The sequence below is a fragment of the Pseudonaja textilis genome, chromosome 5, assembly GCF_049901715.1.
Source record: "Pseudonaja textilis isolate UNSWEBS1 chromosome 5, rPseTex1.2, whole genome shotgun sequence".
In the NCBI taxonomy this organism is placed as follows: Eukaryota; Metazoa; Chordata; class Lepidosauria; order Squamata; family Elapidae; genus Pseudonaja; species Pseudonaja textilis.
Window position 1 is genome coordinate 15,752,849 of NC_141994.1, and position 17,014 is coordinate 15,769,862.

At 37.2% G+C, this 17,014-nt stretch overlaps 1 protein-coding gene across 2 annotated transcripts in view; it reads right to left on the reverse strand.

Moving 5' to 3' along the window:
- The window catches only part of LOC113437733 (copine-8), a 66,394-nt gene that overhangs the window by 39,072 nt on the left and 10,308 nt on the right, over nucleotides 1-17,014 (reverse strand). For both annotated transcript variants that reach the window (XM_026702862.2, XM_026702861.2), the window contains exon 2: nucleotides 837-877. In XM_026702862.2, coding sequence (XP_026558647.1) covers nucleotides 837-877 — 41 coding nt within the window. The remainder of the gene's footprint in view (nucleotides 1-836; nucleotides 878-17,014) is intronic.

The following is a 17,014-nucleotide window of genomic DNA, read 5'->3' on the forward strand; positions in this document are numbered from 1 at the left end:
TTTTAATGTAATTTTTATCAATGTGTTATTTGCACAACTGCATGATTATGCAAACATACATTGAAACAAATTACATAAATTATGTCAATTGTCTGAACTGCTTTGAAAATAACACTTTGCTCACTATGTGGGGTAAAGCCTGAGATACAGTTCTGCCCGTTACATGTGATGTCTCCTAAATAGAGTTTTACCTGCTTTATGAAGATGTTAGGTTTTTATATTCTCTTTCTAAAGCCTATCATGAAGAAGCTTTGCAAGATGCTATTTTTTTATATTATTATTATTATTATTATTATTATTATTATTATTATCATTATTATTATCATTATTATTATTATTATCATCATTTCTCTTCTTACCTGGAAGGACAATTTGAATTAGCTGCAGAGGAAACTCATGTTTTATGCAAAAGTTTAATTTTTTAAAATCTATATTTTACTTGGGTCATGAGATACAAAACAAAATTTGAATTGGGGTTTCATTATTTTGCTCTCTGCCAATTCTTGTGAGCTTAGAAATAAGGACAAGAATATTTGTTGTATAGAATAAAGTTTTGTAGATATTTTTTTTTTTTACAATATTAGGGAAAGGAGAAACTTGCAAAAGAAATAGTATATCTCATTTTCACTATTCTGGAGTACTACAGTATACATAAGAAAGGATCTTTAACTTTTTAGCCAGTTCCTTGAATACTCAAACTAAACAAAGAAAAGCTAAACTAGTAGCTAAAATGATGTTAGCAATATAGCGAGATATGATAAGGAAACAACGGTAAATTTACAATTTCATTTCTTCATTGTTTTATTCCAAAAGGGAAATATCAAAATAATACTTACTTGGATCAGATTTTGAAAAGGTATCTCTATCCAAAAGGTTCCTATTAATAAAACGAAATAAAATTATATTTTTATTAAAAACATTTTACTCAAACTGCATAAGACTGGAGGCTTTTAAGGAGAGACTGGATAACCACTTATCAGAAATAGTATAAGTCTTCTGAGAGAGCAGGGGGTTGGCCTAGATCAGTGGTCCCCCACCTTTCTGGTTTGGTGGACCAGCAGTCAGGGAGAAGGGATGGTTCCATGTGAGTGGCAGTTGTGTCTGTGGCACTTGCAAAAGTGGAGCTGCAAGCGCGTGCTCAACCAACACTTGCATAGCCTGGTTCTGAACAGACCATGACCCGGAGGTTGGAAATGCTTGGACTAGATGACCTTCAAGGGACCTTCCAACTCTGTTACTATTACAAAGAAGAGCTGTTTTACATCCATATCCAGAGAAGTAGAATGGAAGTATCATGCCTGTAAGGGTTAAAATAAAGGCATAACACACTTAAACTGCAGCTACCGTATGGCAGTTGGATAATGATGTGGCCTCTTGTTGAGAAAGTTTATGCTTGAGGCATATAGGAAAGTGAATACTCTTCTATTGTTGCTCCTATGAATTGAATAATGCACAACGGAATCATGGAAACTGATGCACTGTAGGAATTGAAATATTTGAAATGTGGTGAGATCACTCAGCGCATGTATAAATGCTATGAACCAATAATTTAGAAGAGATGCCAAATAAGTAGCTGGAGGTGGAAAAACAGAGCAATAGATGCCATACATTTATTTTAAACAACTTTGAAAAGACACACAGTTAGGCACTAAAGTGGTAAATGTATCTGAAATGAGGGAAGAGGCATCCTTGGGATAGAACCAGTCCCTTCAGTGAGGTTCTCCTGTTCTGTGGTAACTTGCGGCTGTGGGTGAACAGCTATTAGCAAGTTAAGTCTCCTTGCTGCCCTCCCCTTCTGTTTTGCTATAAACCTTTCTTCTTTCCACACCAGTTATGTGGGGAAGCAGGAGAGGACAGAGGGGGAAACATCTCCCAATGGGGGTCTGGCTCAATCCAAAAACAAAACAAAACAAAACTGAAACAAAAACTTTGGGAGTTAGTTCAAGCAAGCTGAAATGGCTGATAGATACAAGGCAACAGATCAATCCCAGGATTGAGACAAAAATCAAGAGTATTAAAGATGTGGAAAAAAAAATAAGCTTACACCTTTTTAAATACAAAAAAATTCAAATGCAATTCTAAGTGTACTTAAATGCCTTTCTGTCTTACCTAATCCCATCATCCAAGACTCTAGGCAACTCTCACAAAAGACAGCCAAAATTCCTCTGGTCAAAATTGGACAGTACATCTCCCCTTTTTTATTGGCTGTCAAAGGTCAGGTGACTTCCTCTGGGTATATTAAATTTGATTTAAAGTCCAGCTGCTGAACAGCACAGCATCCATTTACTGAAAAGTGGCAATACTTTCTGTAAAAGAACACACACGCACACACACTTTATATTTCAGTAGATGGATGCTGTAGTCTTCAGCAGCTGGATCTTTAAATCAAATTTAATGTGCTGCCCAGAGGAATATGCCTAGATGTGCCAGATGTGCCTAGAGAGAGTCAACGGACCTTTTACGACCAATAAAAAGGGGGGGAGGTGTTCTGTCAGATTTTGATGGGAGGAATATATATATTGGTTGCTTAACTCCAGTGGATTCTGGGTGTTGCAAAAACAGCAAGAAACATTAAATCAACAGACAGACCATAGTAAAATAGTGGTCATATACCTCATCACACTTTTCTGTCAGACCAGTGGCAGAATGCTCTTTAATTGGGGGGGGGGGAATACTGGTTTCTCCCATCATGCTCAGACCAGTGAGCCTCCAATTCTCTGGCACACACCCCCGGCACATCCCAGATGACTACTGGATCCAGCTTGGGATTGTCCTGGGAAATCTCATCAAAGCTTTGGTGCTCATTGAAATGGGAGAGGGGCTACAGCCTTGGATCAGATTGTACTTGAGTGGTCTCTCTGTGCACATGGTTCCCAATAATCCCCATGATATACAGAAGAGCTGAAGGAACTAAAGAGGGCTAAGAGATGCCTACAGTGCCACTGGCAAAGGATGAGGAATAAGACAACTGAACATGAACTAGAGCCACTATTAGAGTCTATCTTATGATGGTAAGGGCAGCAAAATGTGATTATTTCTGTGTCATTAATAAATCCACAAGGATTTGTCCAGCAAGCCTATTTGGGTGACTCAGTCCCATCTCGGGGAGAGTAAAATTGGGTTCTACATGCAGAGTTGGTGTTAGGAACATGCAGATTAAGTCTCTCATATTCACTCTAGTGCAGCTTTATGGAAATGCCCATAGAGATTAACGGGGTGAAGATTTGCAAGATTATCTGGGGAGAGTTTGATTGCATCGCACCTGAGGCCAGGTGCGGCCAGGGTTTCTTGTAGCTGCTAGCTCAGTCACCTCTGTTAGACCTATGTCCCTTCTAGCTGGTTAAAGCTGCCAGGGGTGGGGAAGGGGACACACATAATTGGGTCTGGGGAATGATTAATACTCCTTGAGGGAAGGAGTGGTTCCTCTTAAGGAGGCAGTAGTATGCCCTCTCCTGAAAGGACCATTACTTGACCCAATGAGTCTGGATAGCTTTCACCCAATCTCCAACCTCTCCATTTTGTGGAAAGTTGTGAAGAAGGTGGTCACACATGGCGCTGCAGCGGACTCTGGACCCTAAGCAGATTATCTTATCACACAGATAATATGTGCACAGGTACAATGCAGTCAAACTCTCCCCGGATAATTATAGTATTTTAGGTCAGGTTTCAGACTGGGTTATGGGAGTGAGACGGCACTGACTGTGCTCTTAGATGACGACTTCTGGCGAAAGTGGGATGGGAGTAGTGTGACCATCCTTACTATTCTTGAACTCTCAACTACTTTCGATATTGTTGATGATGCTATCCTACTAGACTGGTTTCAGGAGTTGGGGATGGGTGGCACTATGTTCTGCTGGCTCTCCTTCCTCAGGGACAGTTCCACTCAGTATGGAACGGGGGGAGGGAGGGATCTAGCCAACAACCCCTATTTCATGAGGCGCTTCAGGGCTCAATTTTCCTTCCTCTATTTAACACTTACACGATGCTGCTAGTGAGGTGACTGATAGTACGGGGAGAAGTATCATCAATATGCCAATACTACCCAGCTTTATACTCCACCCCGGTCTGCCTGAACAATGTCATGGATATCCCATCTTAGTGTCTGGAGGGTCTCAATGTTGTAAGGGTCTCAATGTTGCAATGGGCTCCAACTTAACCCAAACAAGGTACGAGTGGCTTTGTGCCAGCCATGTAGATGGACTTGATGTCTGGCAACCCTCACAGCTATAGAACAGTGTAGTCTTTAAAGTTGGTGGACTTTTATCAAGATTAATGGGATTATAGATTGCAGTTAAAGAAAATGAAGTTGTGAAATGAAACAGTTATTGCCTGTATACAGGCTAGCATGAAGTTCAGAACCCCCATACTAGGTGTTACCAGTATTATTCATCTGTCCTTTCTGAAGAGAAGGTCTTCAATTCTGGCCATAGCTTCCAGCTTAAATTCAGTGCAGTGAAGCAAGGCATAATGGCTCGGGGCAACGGAAGAAAACATAACCTTAACTGTCTAGTCAGCAATGCAATGAGTCTTAAAATCCTTAAATATATTATGGCAAGGATTAGAAATTAGTGCTGTTGTGTTTCAATTTAAAGGGCTGGGCTCAGCATATATTTATATATTGGGTGCAGATGAGCACTTGCACCATACTTTTCATGATTCTGTAAAATTATTTTTAGTCTCCCATCTTTTCAAATTTTCAGAGTACCTTTTCCAGGCTTGAAGAATGTGATTTTTTTTTCTATTTTTATCCCATAATTTCTCCAATAAATTTATGGTTGGCTTTGTGGATATTACCATTCTATTTTTTTTTTTACATCAACCTCAAACCTAGGCTTTAGGTGGTTATGACTGTGGAAGAATGAACTCACCATCTGGAGTATTTCCCCCCTTTTGGGGATCCAGAGTTTTGGTATTACCTGGAAGTAGGAGGGTTAAAACAGCCCCAAGCTCTCCTTAACTGGTGAGCTTGTTTTATAAAAAGGTAACTGAAAGAAAGCATGTGGCTGAGTATATCAATAAAGGAGTCAAGCCACCAAGAGAGCAGAGACTTGGGAATGAGAAACCTCCAACCCAAAGACAAGCAACTCAGAGTAGTTTTCAGGTAGGAAGAGAATTTCAAGGCTGTTGCGGGGCGGAGCTGAGACACAAGGGAGGAAAGGAGCCGAAATCAGAGTCCATAGCTAAGTTCCACCATGTGCAGTAGCTGTAAGAATCAGCTCCAGGCTGTAATTTCTTCCTACTGGGGAGGGAAGAAAAACCTCATTCACAAGCCTATACTGAAAAGGATTTTTGCATGCAAATGCACTGAGATTGGCTACTGGAAAAGAAGATCTGAGGAAAAGGGAAGATTTAAAAAGCTAAGAAATAGTTAATATAAGAAAACATAGTGCTACAAACATAGAAATAGGAATAGAGAAATAGAACATAGAGACAGAAATTTACAACTATTTCTATTTTTATTCAATCTATACCTTTCTATCTCTAGATTGAATAAAAATAGAAACAGTTGTAAATGTACAGTAATAGGAAGACAGTAAAATAAGATACAAGTTTAATTTTGTACAGTAAAACAATTTTTGGAGTGGGGTTGGGAAACAATGTTACTGTTGTGTTACTGTTCTGTATAATCTTAAAACCCTAACAATGATACAATAAAAAGTACAGGTAGTCCTCGACTTACAGCAGTTTGTTTAGTGACTGTTTGAAGTCACAAAGACACTGGGAAAAAAAATTATGATTGTATTTCACTCTTATGACCGTTGTAGCATCCCCATGGCCACAATTTAGATGCTTGGCAATTGATCGATATTTAAGATGGTTGCTGTGTCCCGGAGTCATGTCATCTGACAAGTAAAGTCGATGGGAAAGCCAGATTCATTTAACAGTCATGTTGCTAATTTAACAACTGCACTGATTCACTTAACAACTGTGGCAAGAAAGGTCATAAGATGGAGAAAAGCTCACTTAACAACTGTCTCACTTGGCAACAGAGATTTGGGGCTCAACTGTAGTTCTAAGTCATGGAAGTGAACATCCAGGATATAACCTAATAATAAACTATAATATTTGACATTAACAGAAACATAGAAACAGAATCATAGGGCTGGAAGTGACTTTGAAGTCCTCTAATCCAGCCCCATGTTCAAGGGACAAGACTTTAGACCATCCTGGACAAATGGATGTACAATTTTTTTTCTTGAAGCCCTCCAGCAACGGAGAACCCACAGTTCCGGGAGATGAGCTGTCCTATTAGTCAGTTGTTCCTACTGTCAGGAAATTTCTCCTTAATTCCCAATTGGATCCCTCTTTCCAAATTCCACCCATTACTTTTTGTTCTACCCTCAGGTGCTTTGAAAAACAAGTTGTTCCCTCTTCTCTGAGACCGCTCTACAAGTACTGGAAGACAGTATTCTTCCAGTATCATGTCATCCCTAAACCTTTTCTTCTTTAGGCTAGATATAACTAGTTCCCTTAACTGTTTATCATATGCTTTAGCCTCCAGAACATTTATCAACTTTGGGTTAGGGCACACTCCTTCTAGTATCTCAGCATCTTTTTTTTCTCTCCAATTGGATGAAAATTTATCAAAGAGATCCAACTTAGAACTAAGAAGAAATTTCCTGACAGTGAAAACAATTAATCAGGAGAACAAGTTCCTCCTGCTGGCAAGAGTAGGAGCTTACTTTTCTCATAACTCAACTGCATGTTGTTTGATAGGTGCAATGCTCAAGTCTGTTAAAATCCTTCTGAATCATGACTCTTTCAAAGCTTTAGCAATTCCCCTCAGGTTTATCCCCTCATCGAGATTTTTTGTATAAAGAAGTTGAATGGGGGGGCCAAGAAAGAACCTTGAGGTACCCCACTGCATGCTTCCCTCCTTGTAGATGTAGTTCGATTCACACTGTGAATCCATCTGGTGATGGTGCTGATATAGGCTGTGGTCTACTTTGACAAATGCCTTATTGAAGAGTCCATGCATTCTATATTCACCGCATTTCCTTGATTCAGTAATTTAGTCATTTGTCAAAGAAGGTAATAAGATTTGTTTAGCATGATCTGTTTTTAACAAATCCATTGCTAACTTCTAGTAATTGCCTTGTTCAAATCCTATGCTTGATTATCTTTTCCTGGATTTTCCCAGGTTTTAATGTCGAACTGATTGATCTGTGGTTTCCTGGTTCCACATGTTCTCCTTTTTTTAAAATTGGGGAATCACATCTGCTCATTTTGAGTCCTCTGTTAGTTCTCCCATGGTCCAGGACCACAGAAAGGTTTTGTTCAGTGATTCAGAGATCACATCTGCCAGCTCCTTTAGAACCCTGAGATGTTAACCATCTGGTCCTGGAGATGGGACTTTGTCTAGAGTGGATAGATGTCCTCTTACTAATTAGTTTGCCTCTTTTGAACTGCAGTCCTGTTCTATGTCTGCTGCTTTTGATCACTGGACTTTTCCCCACCTTTGTGACAAATGCAAACAAGAAATTAAGTAGTTCCACTTTCCCCTTGCTGTCTGCTGCCATCTTATGATTTTCTCACATTAGTGAACTGATGATCATTTCCTTGAGTTTCTTCTTCTTATTTACATACTAAAAGAAACTTTTTTTGTTGTTTTTGGCATTTGTTGCAAGTCTAGGTTAATTCTGTGCCTTAGTTTTCCTGACATCATCCTTGTAGATTTGAGCTATTTGTTGGTATTCTGTTCTAGTTATGTGCCCCTCATTTTATTTTTTTTATGCTTGTTCTTTTTGTCCCTCAGTTTCTTAGACAGTTCTTTGTGCAACCATGCTGGTTTCATCTTGTGTCTCTTTTTTCCCCTCTGTGGTATCGTGTTTGACTGGTTTTTTTTTTACAATCTCATTTTCAGTGTCTCCCAAACATCCTGAATTGTTTACCCTTTACAATTTCCATCCTAATCTCTTAGTTTGTTGAAGTCAGCTTTCTTGAAATCTAAAACAATGGATTGATTTTGTTCAATTACCTGTGCCTACATTATGTTGAATTCTAATATGACATAGTGACTCTTCCCCCCAAGTTCCTACAACTTCTACCCCTTCAATCATTACATCCCTAATAGTAAAAATGAAGTCCAGGATAGCTGACCCTCTATTCCCTTCTCTACCTTTTGGTTGACAAAATTGTCAACTAGACATGTCAGGATCTTGTTTGATCTCCCAATTGGCGCAGAGTTTATCTCCCAGTAGATGTAGCTGTTGATGGGGCAGAAAATGTCCACTGATGGCCACTTCAAGATTCAAGCTTCCCTCTTGTGGACAGGGCATTCTAACATTTCCTTTAAGGATGATGATTCCCCTTTCTCAAAGAATTCACCACTTTCCCAATCAAATCTATATCTCCTTCTTGGCAATTTGATTAGGTTAAGAGACAAGAATCCAATTCATGTAAAATACTGCCCACTTCATCAGAATCCACAATTTCAAATAAATCTCACATTGGAAGATGTCCCCCTTAATTGAATTTTGACTAACCATCATCTAATTGATAAAATTATGAATGATTTTCCTTCCTGAAATATCTAGCAAAAAGGTCACAGAAGCTGGCCAATAATTCATTTTGTCACCATTCATCAATAGGGCTATTTCTCTTTAAACAGTATTACTGAATGGTATTTTGCAATCATGAAAAGAACATAAATATGGATGCTTGTCACTCTTACTGTCATAGTATATAGTCAAACCTGAGTTTTCTAACTTTTCTGTAACTTTTCCAGCTTTCCAGAAAGCCTTAAAAATCTGGTTCTTCGCCCTAAGAATTGAATGGGGTGAGTGGCTGCAAATGTTGATGTACTGGATGTTGTTTAAGAAGATGGGATTTTATTTATTTTATCTTGGACATTGGTTTTATTATTTTTCTTTGTTTTTTATTATAGTTTTTTGTGAGCTGCCCAGGGCTGTGGCCCATAAGATGGGCAGCCATTTAAAAAAATAAAAGTAAATATTGATTTATATCTATGCTTATCCATAATTATATTCACATCTTTTACTAGTATTGCTTTAGGTGTTTTGTGTCATTTATCTCCTACAGCAAGTAAATAAATTAAGTATAATACTTATATTAATGAAAAGGAGAGACTACTGGGAGTAAACCTGTCTAACGCTTTTTTCAACTTACATTTTGAACCAAAAGTCTTTTAACACAATACAATACAATTTTCTTCTAAGTAATTGTATTGTAATTTTTTGGTATTATCCTCTCAGGACTATCTCATGTGTCAAACATTTTAAGCAATAAAGATGTTTGGCTATTTATTCAACCTCTACAGCTACCCAACTTGCAAACCACCCTAGGCAGCTCACAAATTCAAAATACGTAAACTTAAAAATTACAAATTTAAAGTCAATCATAAAAACAATACTAATCAAAAGCAAATAACAGATTGATAGCTGAGGACACCAGCCAGCATACTATATACACACTGCTCATGGCAACAGATAGGTCTTTAGTGTCTTACAAAAGCCAATAGGCCAGGCACTACAGCAGACAATGCCTACTTCCAGGTTTCACACAATTTCTTATGTGCTGCATATACCAATAGCAAATTAACATGCAGCTTCAGAAAAAAAGTGCCAGGGATTTATAATGTAGGCTTTCATTTTTAACCACCTTTACTATTTACTCAGGATATTCTATCAAGAACAGAGACAGATAATGTGCCCATCAGTTCAATGAATATTTAAGAACTATTTGAGAAAATAATTTTCGTATCTACTTAAGAAAATTGTGCAAAAGAAAAACCCAGTTCCACTTAAATATGCAAGTCCTATTCAGAAATGTACTATGGCTGAGAATGACATTTGTGAGAAGCCTTCCTCTACTATCTGCATATTTCCATAATCAAGCTTTTGCTTTTTCTCTCAGTTCCCTGAGGCTGCTACACAACAGCTTAAGAAACAAAGAATACCACTAGGAAAAGGCTATTGCGTGAGGGTATTGTATGAATACATCCCATAAAACATTGGCATATATATGGAAATCCTTATTTTGTAATATAAAAATAATAGTCCACGATCATGCAAATGCTTAATAGTTACATGGGAATGAAAATCAGTAAGGTAAAATTTATTCAGTAAGGTAAAATTTATTCAAAGGACTGAAAATTCACCCACTGAGTTGAAATGATGGTCATTAAGAAGGCTAAATGACTACGTGATTAGAACTTGCAAAAGATGGGAAGGATTTAGATTAAAGGGCTAACAAATACATTCTACAAGTGGGAACCTGGCTTTACTAAAGAACACTTTTTCATAGATAACCTAAAAATTGTGTTGACTATATATTCAACAGCTATTCCACTTCAAGAGAGAGCTATCAAATTTATCCTGAGTAAAACTGCAATTTCGGTGAAATAGGAAAACTGACAAATATGCAATGGATATTCAGTCTAATGCATATAATCTGCAAGAAAGAAAAATAAGAAAAATAAAACCAGTTTTGATACAATAAAGACAAGATAAAATCTATGCCAAGGATTTCTCAGTGCCAGTTTGTGACTTCATGGTTTGTATGCCAACTAAGTATGTTATTCATGAGTCACATTTATTCACATTTAACTTCACAATGTGAAAAGTGATAGTGAATACAATAAAATGTATGGGAGTTGGGATGGGAAAAATGCTATTATTAATCCATTGTTATCCTAAACCACTTCGACCAGCAGCCAAGTTGTCCACCTGCTAAAGTAAGGGGTTAATTAAAATACTCTAAGAAACATAGAATTCACAAGATTACCAAATGCCTTGGGATAATTTTCAAAAGGACAGGCTGAGCAACTATAGTGAGGCTTATTCTTATCAAATGACAATGTAAAATGGATCCTTGATATTATCACTTCTGATTATTTTCATTAGGATTTCATTATTAAAGTTCAGAGGATCCATGAAGAATTAATCATAACTGGAGATGATTAGAATCCAACTACGAAATTCTATGTGAGGATGACTGAAAATAGCTTGGAATATTTTTAGTGTTTCTTTGCCAGTTAATACTGTACCTTTTAGTTGCTGCCCAGAAAAATTATCCTATGTGGTTTGGAAACTATTGCTGTAATATCATCCCCTATAAATGTTGGAACCCATATACAATTCCTGTGCTATGTTTACAGACCTTTAGTGAAGACACTATACCTATCTGGAGGCCTCTACTGATGTAGTTTGAATAACGTGTCTGTTTCTCATTTGCTCCACTTGGGCAAAATTAATTTCAGCCAACTTTATTGTTCCAGGCAACTGTCAAGAACCTTAAACTGGCTTGAATTCTTAGGAACTATTTGACAGTTACTATTACAGGAACTATTTGACAGTTACTATTACAGGAACTATTTGACAGTTACTCCCTTAGTGGGGAGGGGAGGGGATGCCAGGAAAGAAGAGCCTTAAATCTCTTACTAGAGCCTTGACTTGAAAGAGGGCATTTGAAGTTAGTTTGTCATCCTGGAACTCCAGATTGCCCCATTCTGAAATTTATAATAACATGAAGAATAGTAAATTATTCTGTGTATTTGAACATTAAGGCTAGTACATTTAAAGTTAACAAAAACTTAAGTATAAATGAAATGTTCTTTTCTAGTGACAAGTATCCCAAGTGTTTAGAATAGGGAGCATTTGAAATTTTGAAAGCATATTTATTTTTAAGTTAAAAAATTGAAAATAGAGTGATAAGCATATTGTTGCCCTTGAGTTACAATTGGAAAACCCAAGCCCTATGCCCTTTGCTAATGTTCATTTTTCTACCAGAAATAATCCAAAGCAATGATATGGGGAAAAATAAGGTCAGAATTATTACCAAACTAGATAAATCTTAGGAACATAAGAAAAAAGATGAGGAACAGTTTGCAGTGGGAATATACTGAGGGAGGGAGAGGTATTAACAACAAATATAGACCAAAGCCACAGCAAGAACCACAGTCATGAATTAATGATTTCATTTTACATGAGAAAATTCCTATAATTAATAATAATAATAAATAATAGTAACAGTAACAGTAAATGGAAAGAGGGATATATACCTAGGACAGAATACCAACAAAGAGCTCAAACCTGCAAAGATGAAGTCAGGAAAATTAAGGCTCAGAATGAAGTAAGATTTGCAACAAATGTCAAAAATAATAATAAAAGTTTCTTTCCACACATAAGAAAACAAGAAAAAAAGTCAAGGAAACAATCCATTCACTGATGGGAGAAGATGGCAAAGAAGTAACCAGCAGTAAAGAGAAACCAGAGCTGCTTAATTCATTTGCATCTGTCTTCATGCAAAAAGAAAATACAACCCAACTTAAAAAAACAGAGCTGTAAAACAGACTACAAATGCAAATTAAAATGAGCAAGAAAAAGATGAGAGAACACCTGATTGCTCTAGATGGGTTCAAATCACCAGGTCCTGATGAATTACACTCCAGAGTTCTGAAGGAACTGGGATATGTGCGATTTCAGAACCATATTTACATACCATATTTTTCAAAGTTCTTAGAGCATGAGGGAACTTATCTGAGGACTGGAAAAGAGATGACGTGGTTCCCATCTTCAAAAAAAAGAGAGGAAAAAAACAGACCCAGGAAACTACAGACCAATCAGTCTGACATCAATACCTGGGAAATTTCTGAAAAAGATAATCAAGCAACAGATCTGCAAACACCTAGAAGCTAGCAAAATTATAACCTAAAGCTAACATGAGGTTGGCCATCAAAAACAGATTATGCCAAACAAATCTTATTTCATTCTTTGACAAAAGTGAGTAAACTAGTGAACCAGTGAAATGCTCTGGGCATAGTACATTTGGATTTTAGTAAGGCATTTGACAAAGCAGACCACAACCTTGGTGAGATAGAAAAATGTGGGATAGACAGCAGCACCACCAGATGGATTTGTAACTGGCTAACAAACTATATTCGAAGTGTAGTCCTTAATGGAGGGAAGTAAGCAGTGGGCTACCCCAAGGTTCTATTTTAGGCCCAGTACTCTTTAATATCTTCATAAATGATCTAGGTGATGGAATAAAAGGGGAACTCATCAAATTTGCAGATGACACTAAGCTGGCTAATACCCCAGAAGATATCAAGATCCAAATGGATTTCATCAGACCTGAACACTGGGCCCTATCTAACAACATGAATTCAATTGAGAGAAAAGGTTTTACGCTTAGGCAAGAAACACCAATTGTATGGATACAGATTAGGTGAAATTTTGCTCAACTGCAATAACTGTGAGGGATCTTCGAGTCCTAGTGGACAATCACTAAAATATGAGCCAGTAGTATGTAGTAGAAGCCACAGAGGCCAATGTAATGTTATAGAAAGGTAGAATCAAGAACAAATAAATTATTAGTATCACTTTATAAAGCCTGAATAAGATCACACTTGGAATATTGCACCCAGTTTTGGTCACCACAATATAAAAAAGATGTTGAGATTCTGGAAAGTATGCAAAAGAAGGGTGACAAAAATGATTAAGGGACTGGACGCTGAAACATATGAAGAATGGTTGCATGACTTAGGTATGTCTAGTGAAAAGAAGGTGCAGGGGAAACATGGTAACAGTGTTTCAATATTTGAGGGGCTACCACAAAGAAGAGGGGATCAACTCACTTTTCAAAGCAGCAGAAGGCAACACAAGAAACAATAGATGGAAACTAAACAAGGAGAAAAGCAACCTAAAACTAGAGGAAAAACTTCCTAATGGTGAGAGCAATTAACCAGTGGAATGGCCTGCCTTCAGAAGGTGTAGGTGCCCCTTCGCTTCTAAGAAGAGATTGGACAGCCGTTTGACTGAAATGGTATAGAGCAGCCTTGGCAACTTTAAGACTTGTGGACTTCAACTCCCAGCTTTGCTGGCTGAGGAATTCTGGGAGTTGAAGTCCACAAGTCTTAAAGTTGCCAAGGTTGGATACCCCTGGTATAGAGTCTCTTGCTTGAGCAGTGGGCTGAACTTCAAGATCTCCAATCTCCCTTCCAACACTTTTATTTATGTTCTCTGTTCTAAGTAATAATTAGCCTTATTGCCTCTGTTGTTCTTATGGAACAATTTAGAAGAAAAAACAAAAGGTATGAATTCTTAATAAATAAATACAACTTAAGGTTTAATAAAATCCTAGTATACTGTTTATTATGGCATTTATATACTAATTTGCTATGTTTATTTATTTATTTGTTAAATTTATTTGCCGCCCATCTCGCTATGGAGTTACTCTGTTCAAAATTCTCAGAAATATGAATATTCCTAGCTCTAATTTCAGCTTCTCTAATTCATCTCTTAAAGTTAAATCTGAACAACATGTATGTATGTGTGTGTATATGTGTGTGTGTGTGTATACACACACACATACACACAATCGGGAAGTAGACGTACAACCACAATTGAGCCCCAAATTTCTATTGCTAAACAAAGCTGCTGTTACATGAGCTTTGCCCCATTTTACAATCCTTCTTGCCATAGTTATTACGTGAATCTCTGCAGTTGTTAAGTCAGAGACATAGTTGTTAATAAAATATGGCTTCCCCATAGATTTTATATGAACCCAGGAAACTGCAACTGTTATCAATACATGCCAGTGGCCAAGTGTCTGGATTTTTATCACATGACCATAAGAATGCTGCAGCAGCTGTTAAGTGTGAAAAATGGACATAAGTCACCTATTCAGTGCCATTATGACTTTGAATGGTCACTAAATTTGTAAGTTACCTATGACCAGGAACAATAAGACAGGGTAATATTTTTTCTATTAACTATTTCATTCATGAACCCTTAATCGGAAAACAAGTTACTCAGTGATTTTGTCATGATCTCTACTGGTCAGGATGCTTTCTCTCTACTGAAAAAATAAATTCTCACACTCCTTTTATTCAAGTGTATAAAACATTCTAGAGCAGAAAGCTCAATATAATCTACACAAAACCTGAGATGCAACAAACTAAAAATGAGATTGAAAATCACAAATATTATATAAAGTCATACATAGTCATAAAAATGCAAGATACTGTAGATTAAAAGGGTAAGGGCTGGTGCTGAAAGCCAGATTATTAAACCTAACACCAGGAAAAGCATATTATTATTTCCTCAGGCTGACTTCAGCTTTATAGTGCGTAACTGATTATTCAATAGGGTATATAAAGACATTATAATGGCCAGCCTGCATACTGAGTGAGCAATAAAAATAATTCAACAAGGAAGCTTCCAAATGATTGTGAGAAAGACACATTAAAATCATGTTAACTTATAACAGTGAATGAATGAATGTGAATGGATTGAAATAATTTATAACACAGAATTATACACATATAAAAATCAATCATATTATAGTATAAAAGCAGCAATTTAACTGCAAAAGGGAGCATGCTATCAAAGGTTGAGCAATCTAGCCATCTCATCTCAGAGCAAGATTTATTCATTATAAAACTTTACCTATGTTTAGGTGAAAGTCTTAATCCGTTTTAGGATTGCACAAGCAACTATACTTTTGATAATTACATGAGCATTCTAACCTAGTATTCTTGATAACGATAAATAAGAGGTTTGCCATTTGCTTTTTTTCTTTTTTTACTTTCCAGTCTAATCTAGAGTCCTGGGGACTTAGAACTGATGAAAACAAAGTATAGCTGCTCCTACAAAGACAATATTAGTAAAATGACAAAGACAATATTAGTAAAATGGATAAAGTTAAACAAGTAGAGAGCTACAGCACAGGCTAGTGTACTGATAAATATAATTTGATTTCTGTAGCCATGCAGAAAACTACTTGGAAATTTCCTCCTCTACTTTCACACTTTAGTCTTGTTTCAACTACCCTGCATGAAAAACCAGGAAACGGCCATTGTCCAAAATTCCATACGATCTTTTGACTATTTCATTGTGGTATCATTCTACTTCCTGCATACATAGGTAAAATCTAGGTAAAATAAGCATAGGTAAAATATCCTTGAAATCAAGATACCTCTAAACATGTATAGACCAATGTTTGCCTTCCTATCTAATGCAAAAATATTTTACACACCTAGAGCGTATTTCACATCTCCTATTTTGAAAGAGACATGCTAAAAATCCTGGTAGACGCTTTGCTAATAGGTGCATTACTGAAAACTAAATGATCTAGAAGCATGTAGAGCAGTGGTGGCTAACCTTTTGGGGCTCCTGTGCTGAAAATTGTGTGCACGTATGCGCACACACGTGTGCCAGCACCCAAAAGGCAATGCACGTGTGCCTTCCCCACGCCTCTGTGCATGCGATCCCCCGTGCCCATGTCTGCGCATGCACGTGCATCTCCCACACACCTTGTACCACGTGCATGCGCGCCGTATACCTGACAATCAGCTGGTGGGCAGGCAGCATGCGCGCATGCGCAGTGAGCAGTTCTGGATGACCTCTCGCATGCAGGCAGAAGTGGCTCTGCTTGCCACTTCTGGCATGCATGCCGTAGGTTCGCCATCACGGATGTAAAGAATCTAAATATCAGTGTGTGTATAAAATGCTCTGAATGTTTGTAACATGTAGCAAACATGCAATTAATATTCCACCATGTATGTTTATGTATTACACATCTTACAAATCTGGAATATTTTTAGTAAATTTTCAAAGAAAACCTTATTTTATAATGAAAGAACCAGGTTGGTATGGTGGGTAGGAGGAATGGACTGCCATTGGAAAGATCTAGGTTCTGGTCTACATTCGGTGGAAAAACTTCACTGAGCAGTTCTGGACCAGTTGCATTCTCTCATCCCAAACTACCTCACAGGGGTGTCGCATAGTAGAATTGGAGGAAAGAGCACTTTTCATGTCAACGTGATTCCTGAACAAAAATGGATATAAATCTATAAATAAATGCAGATGTTGGTTTTGGATGTGTATAGAATATATCATTAGAAATGTGAGGGTGGATAAAAACAAGAAAATATTGAGAAACCTAATTTTTCTACAATATTTTTTATGAAAATGAAAAAATGACACAATTCCTACAATTTTATTTTAAATACTGTAATGCATAATGTGGCAAAGAAGATGATTTTCATATC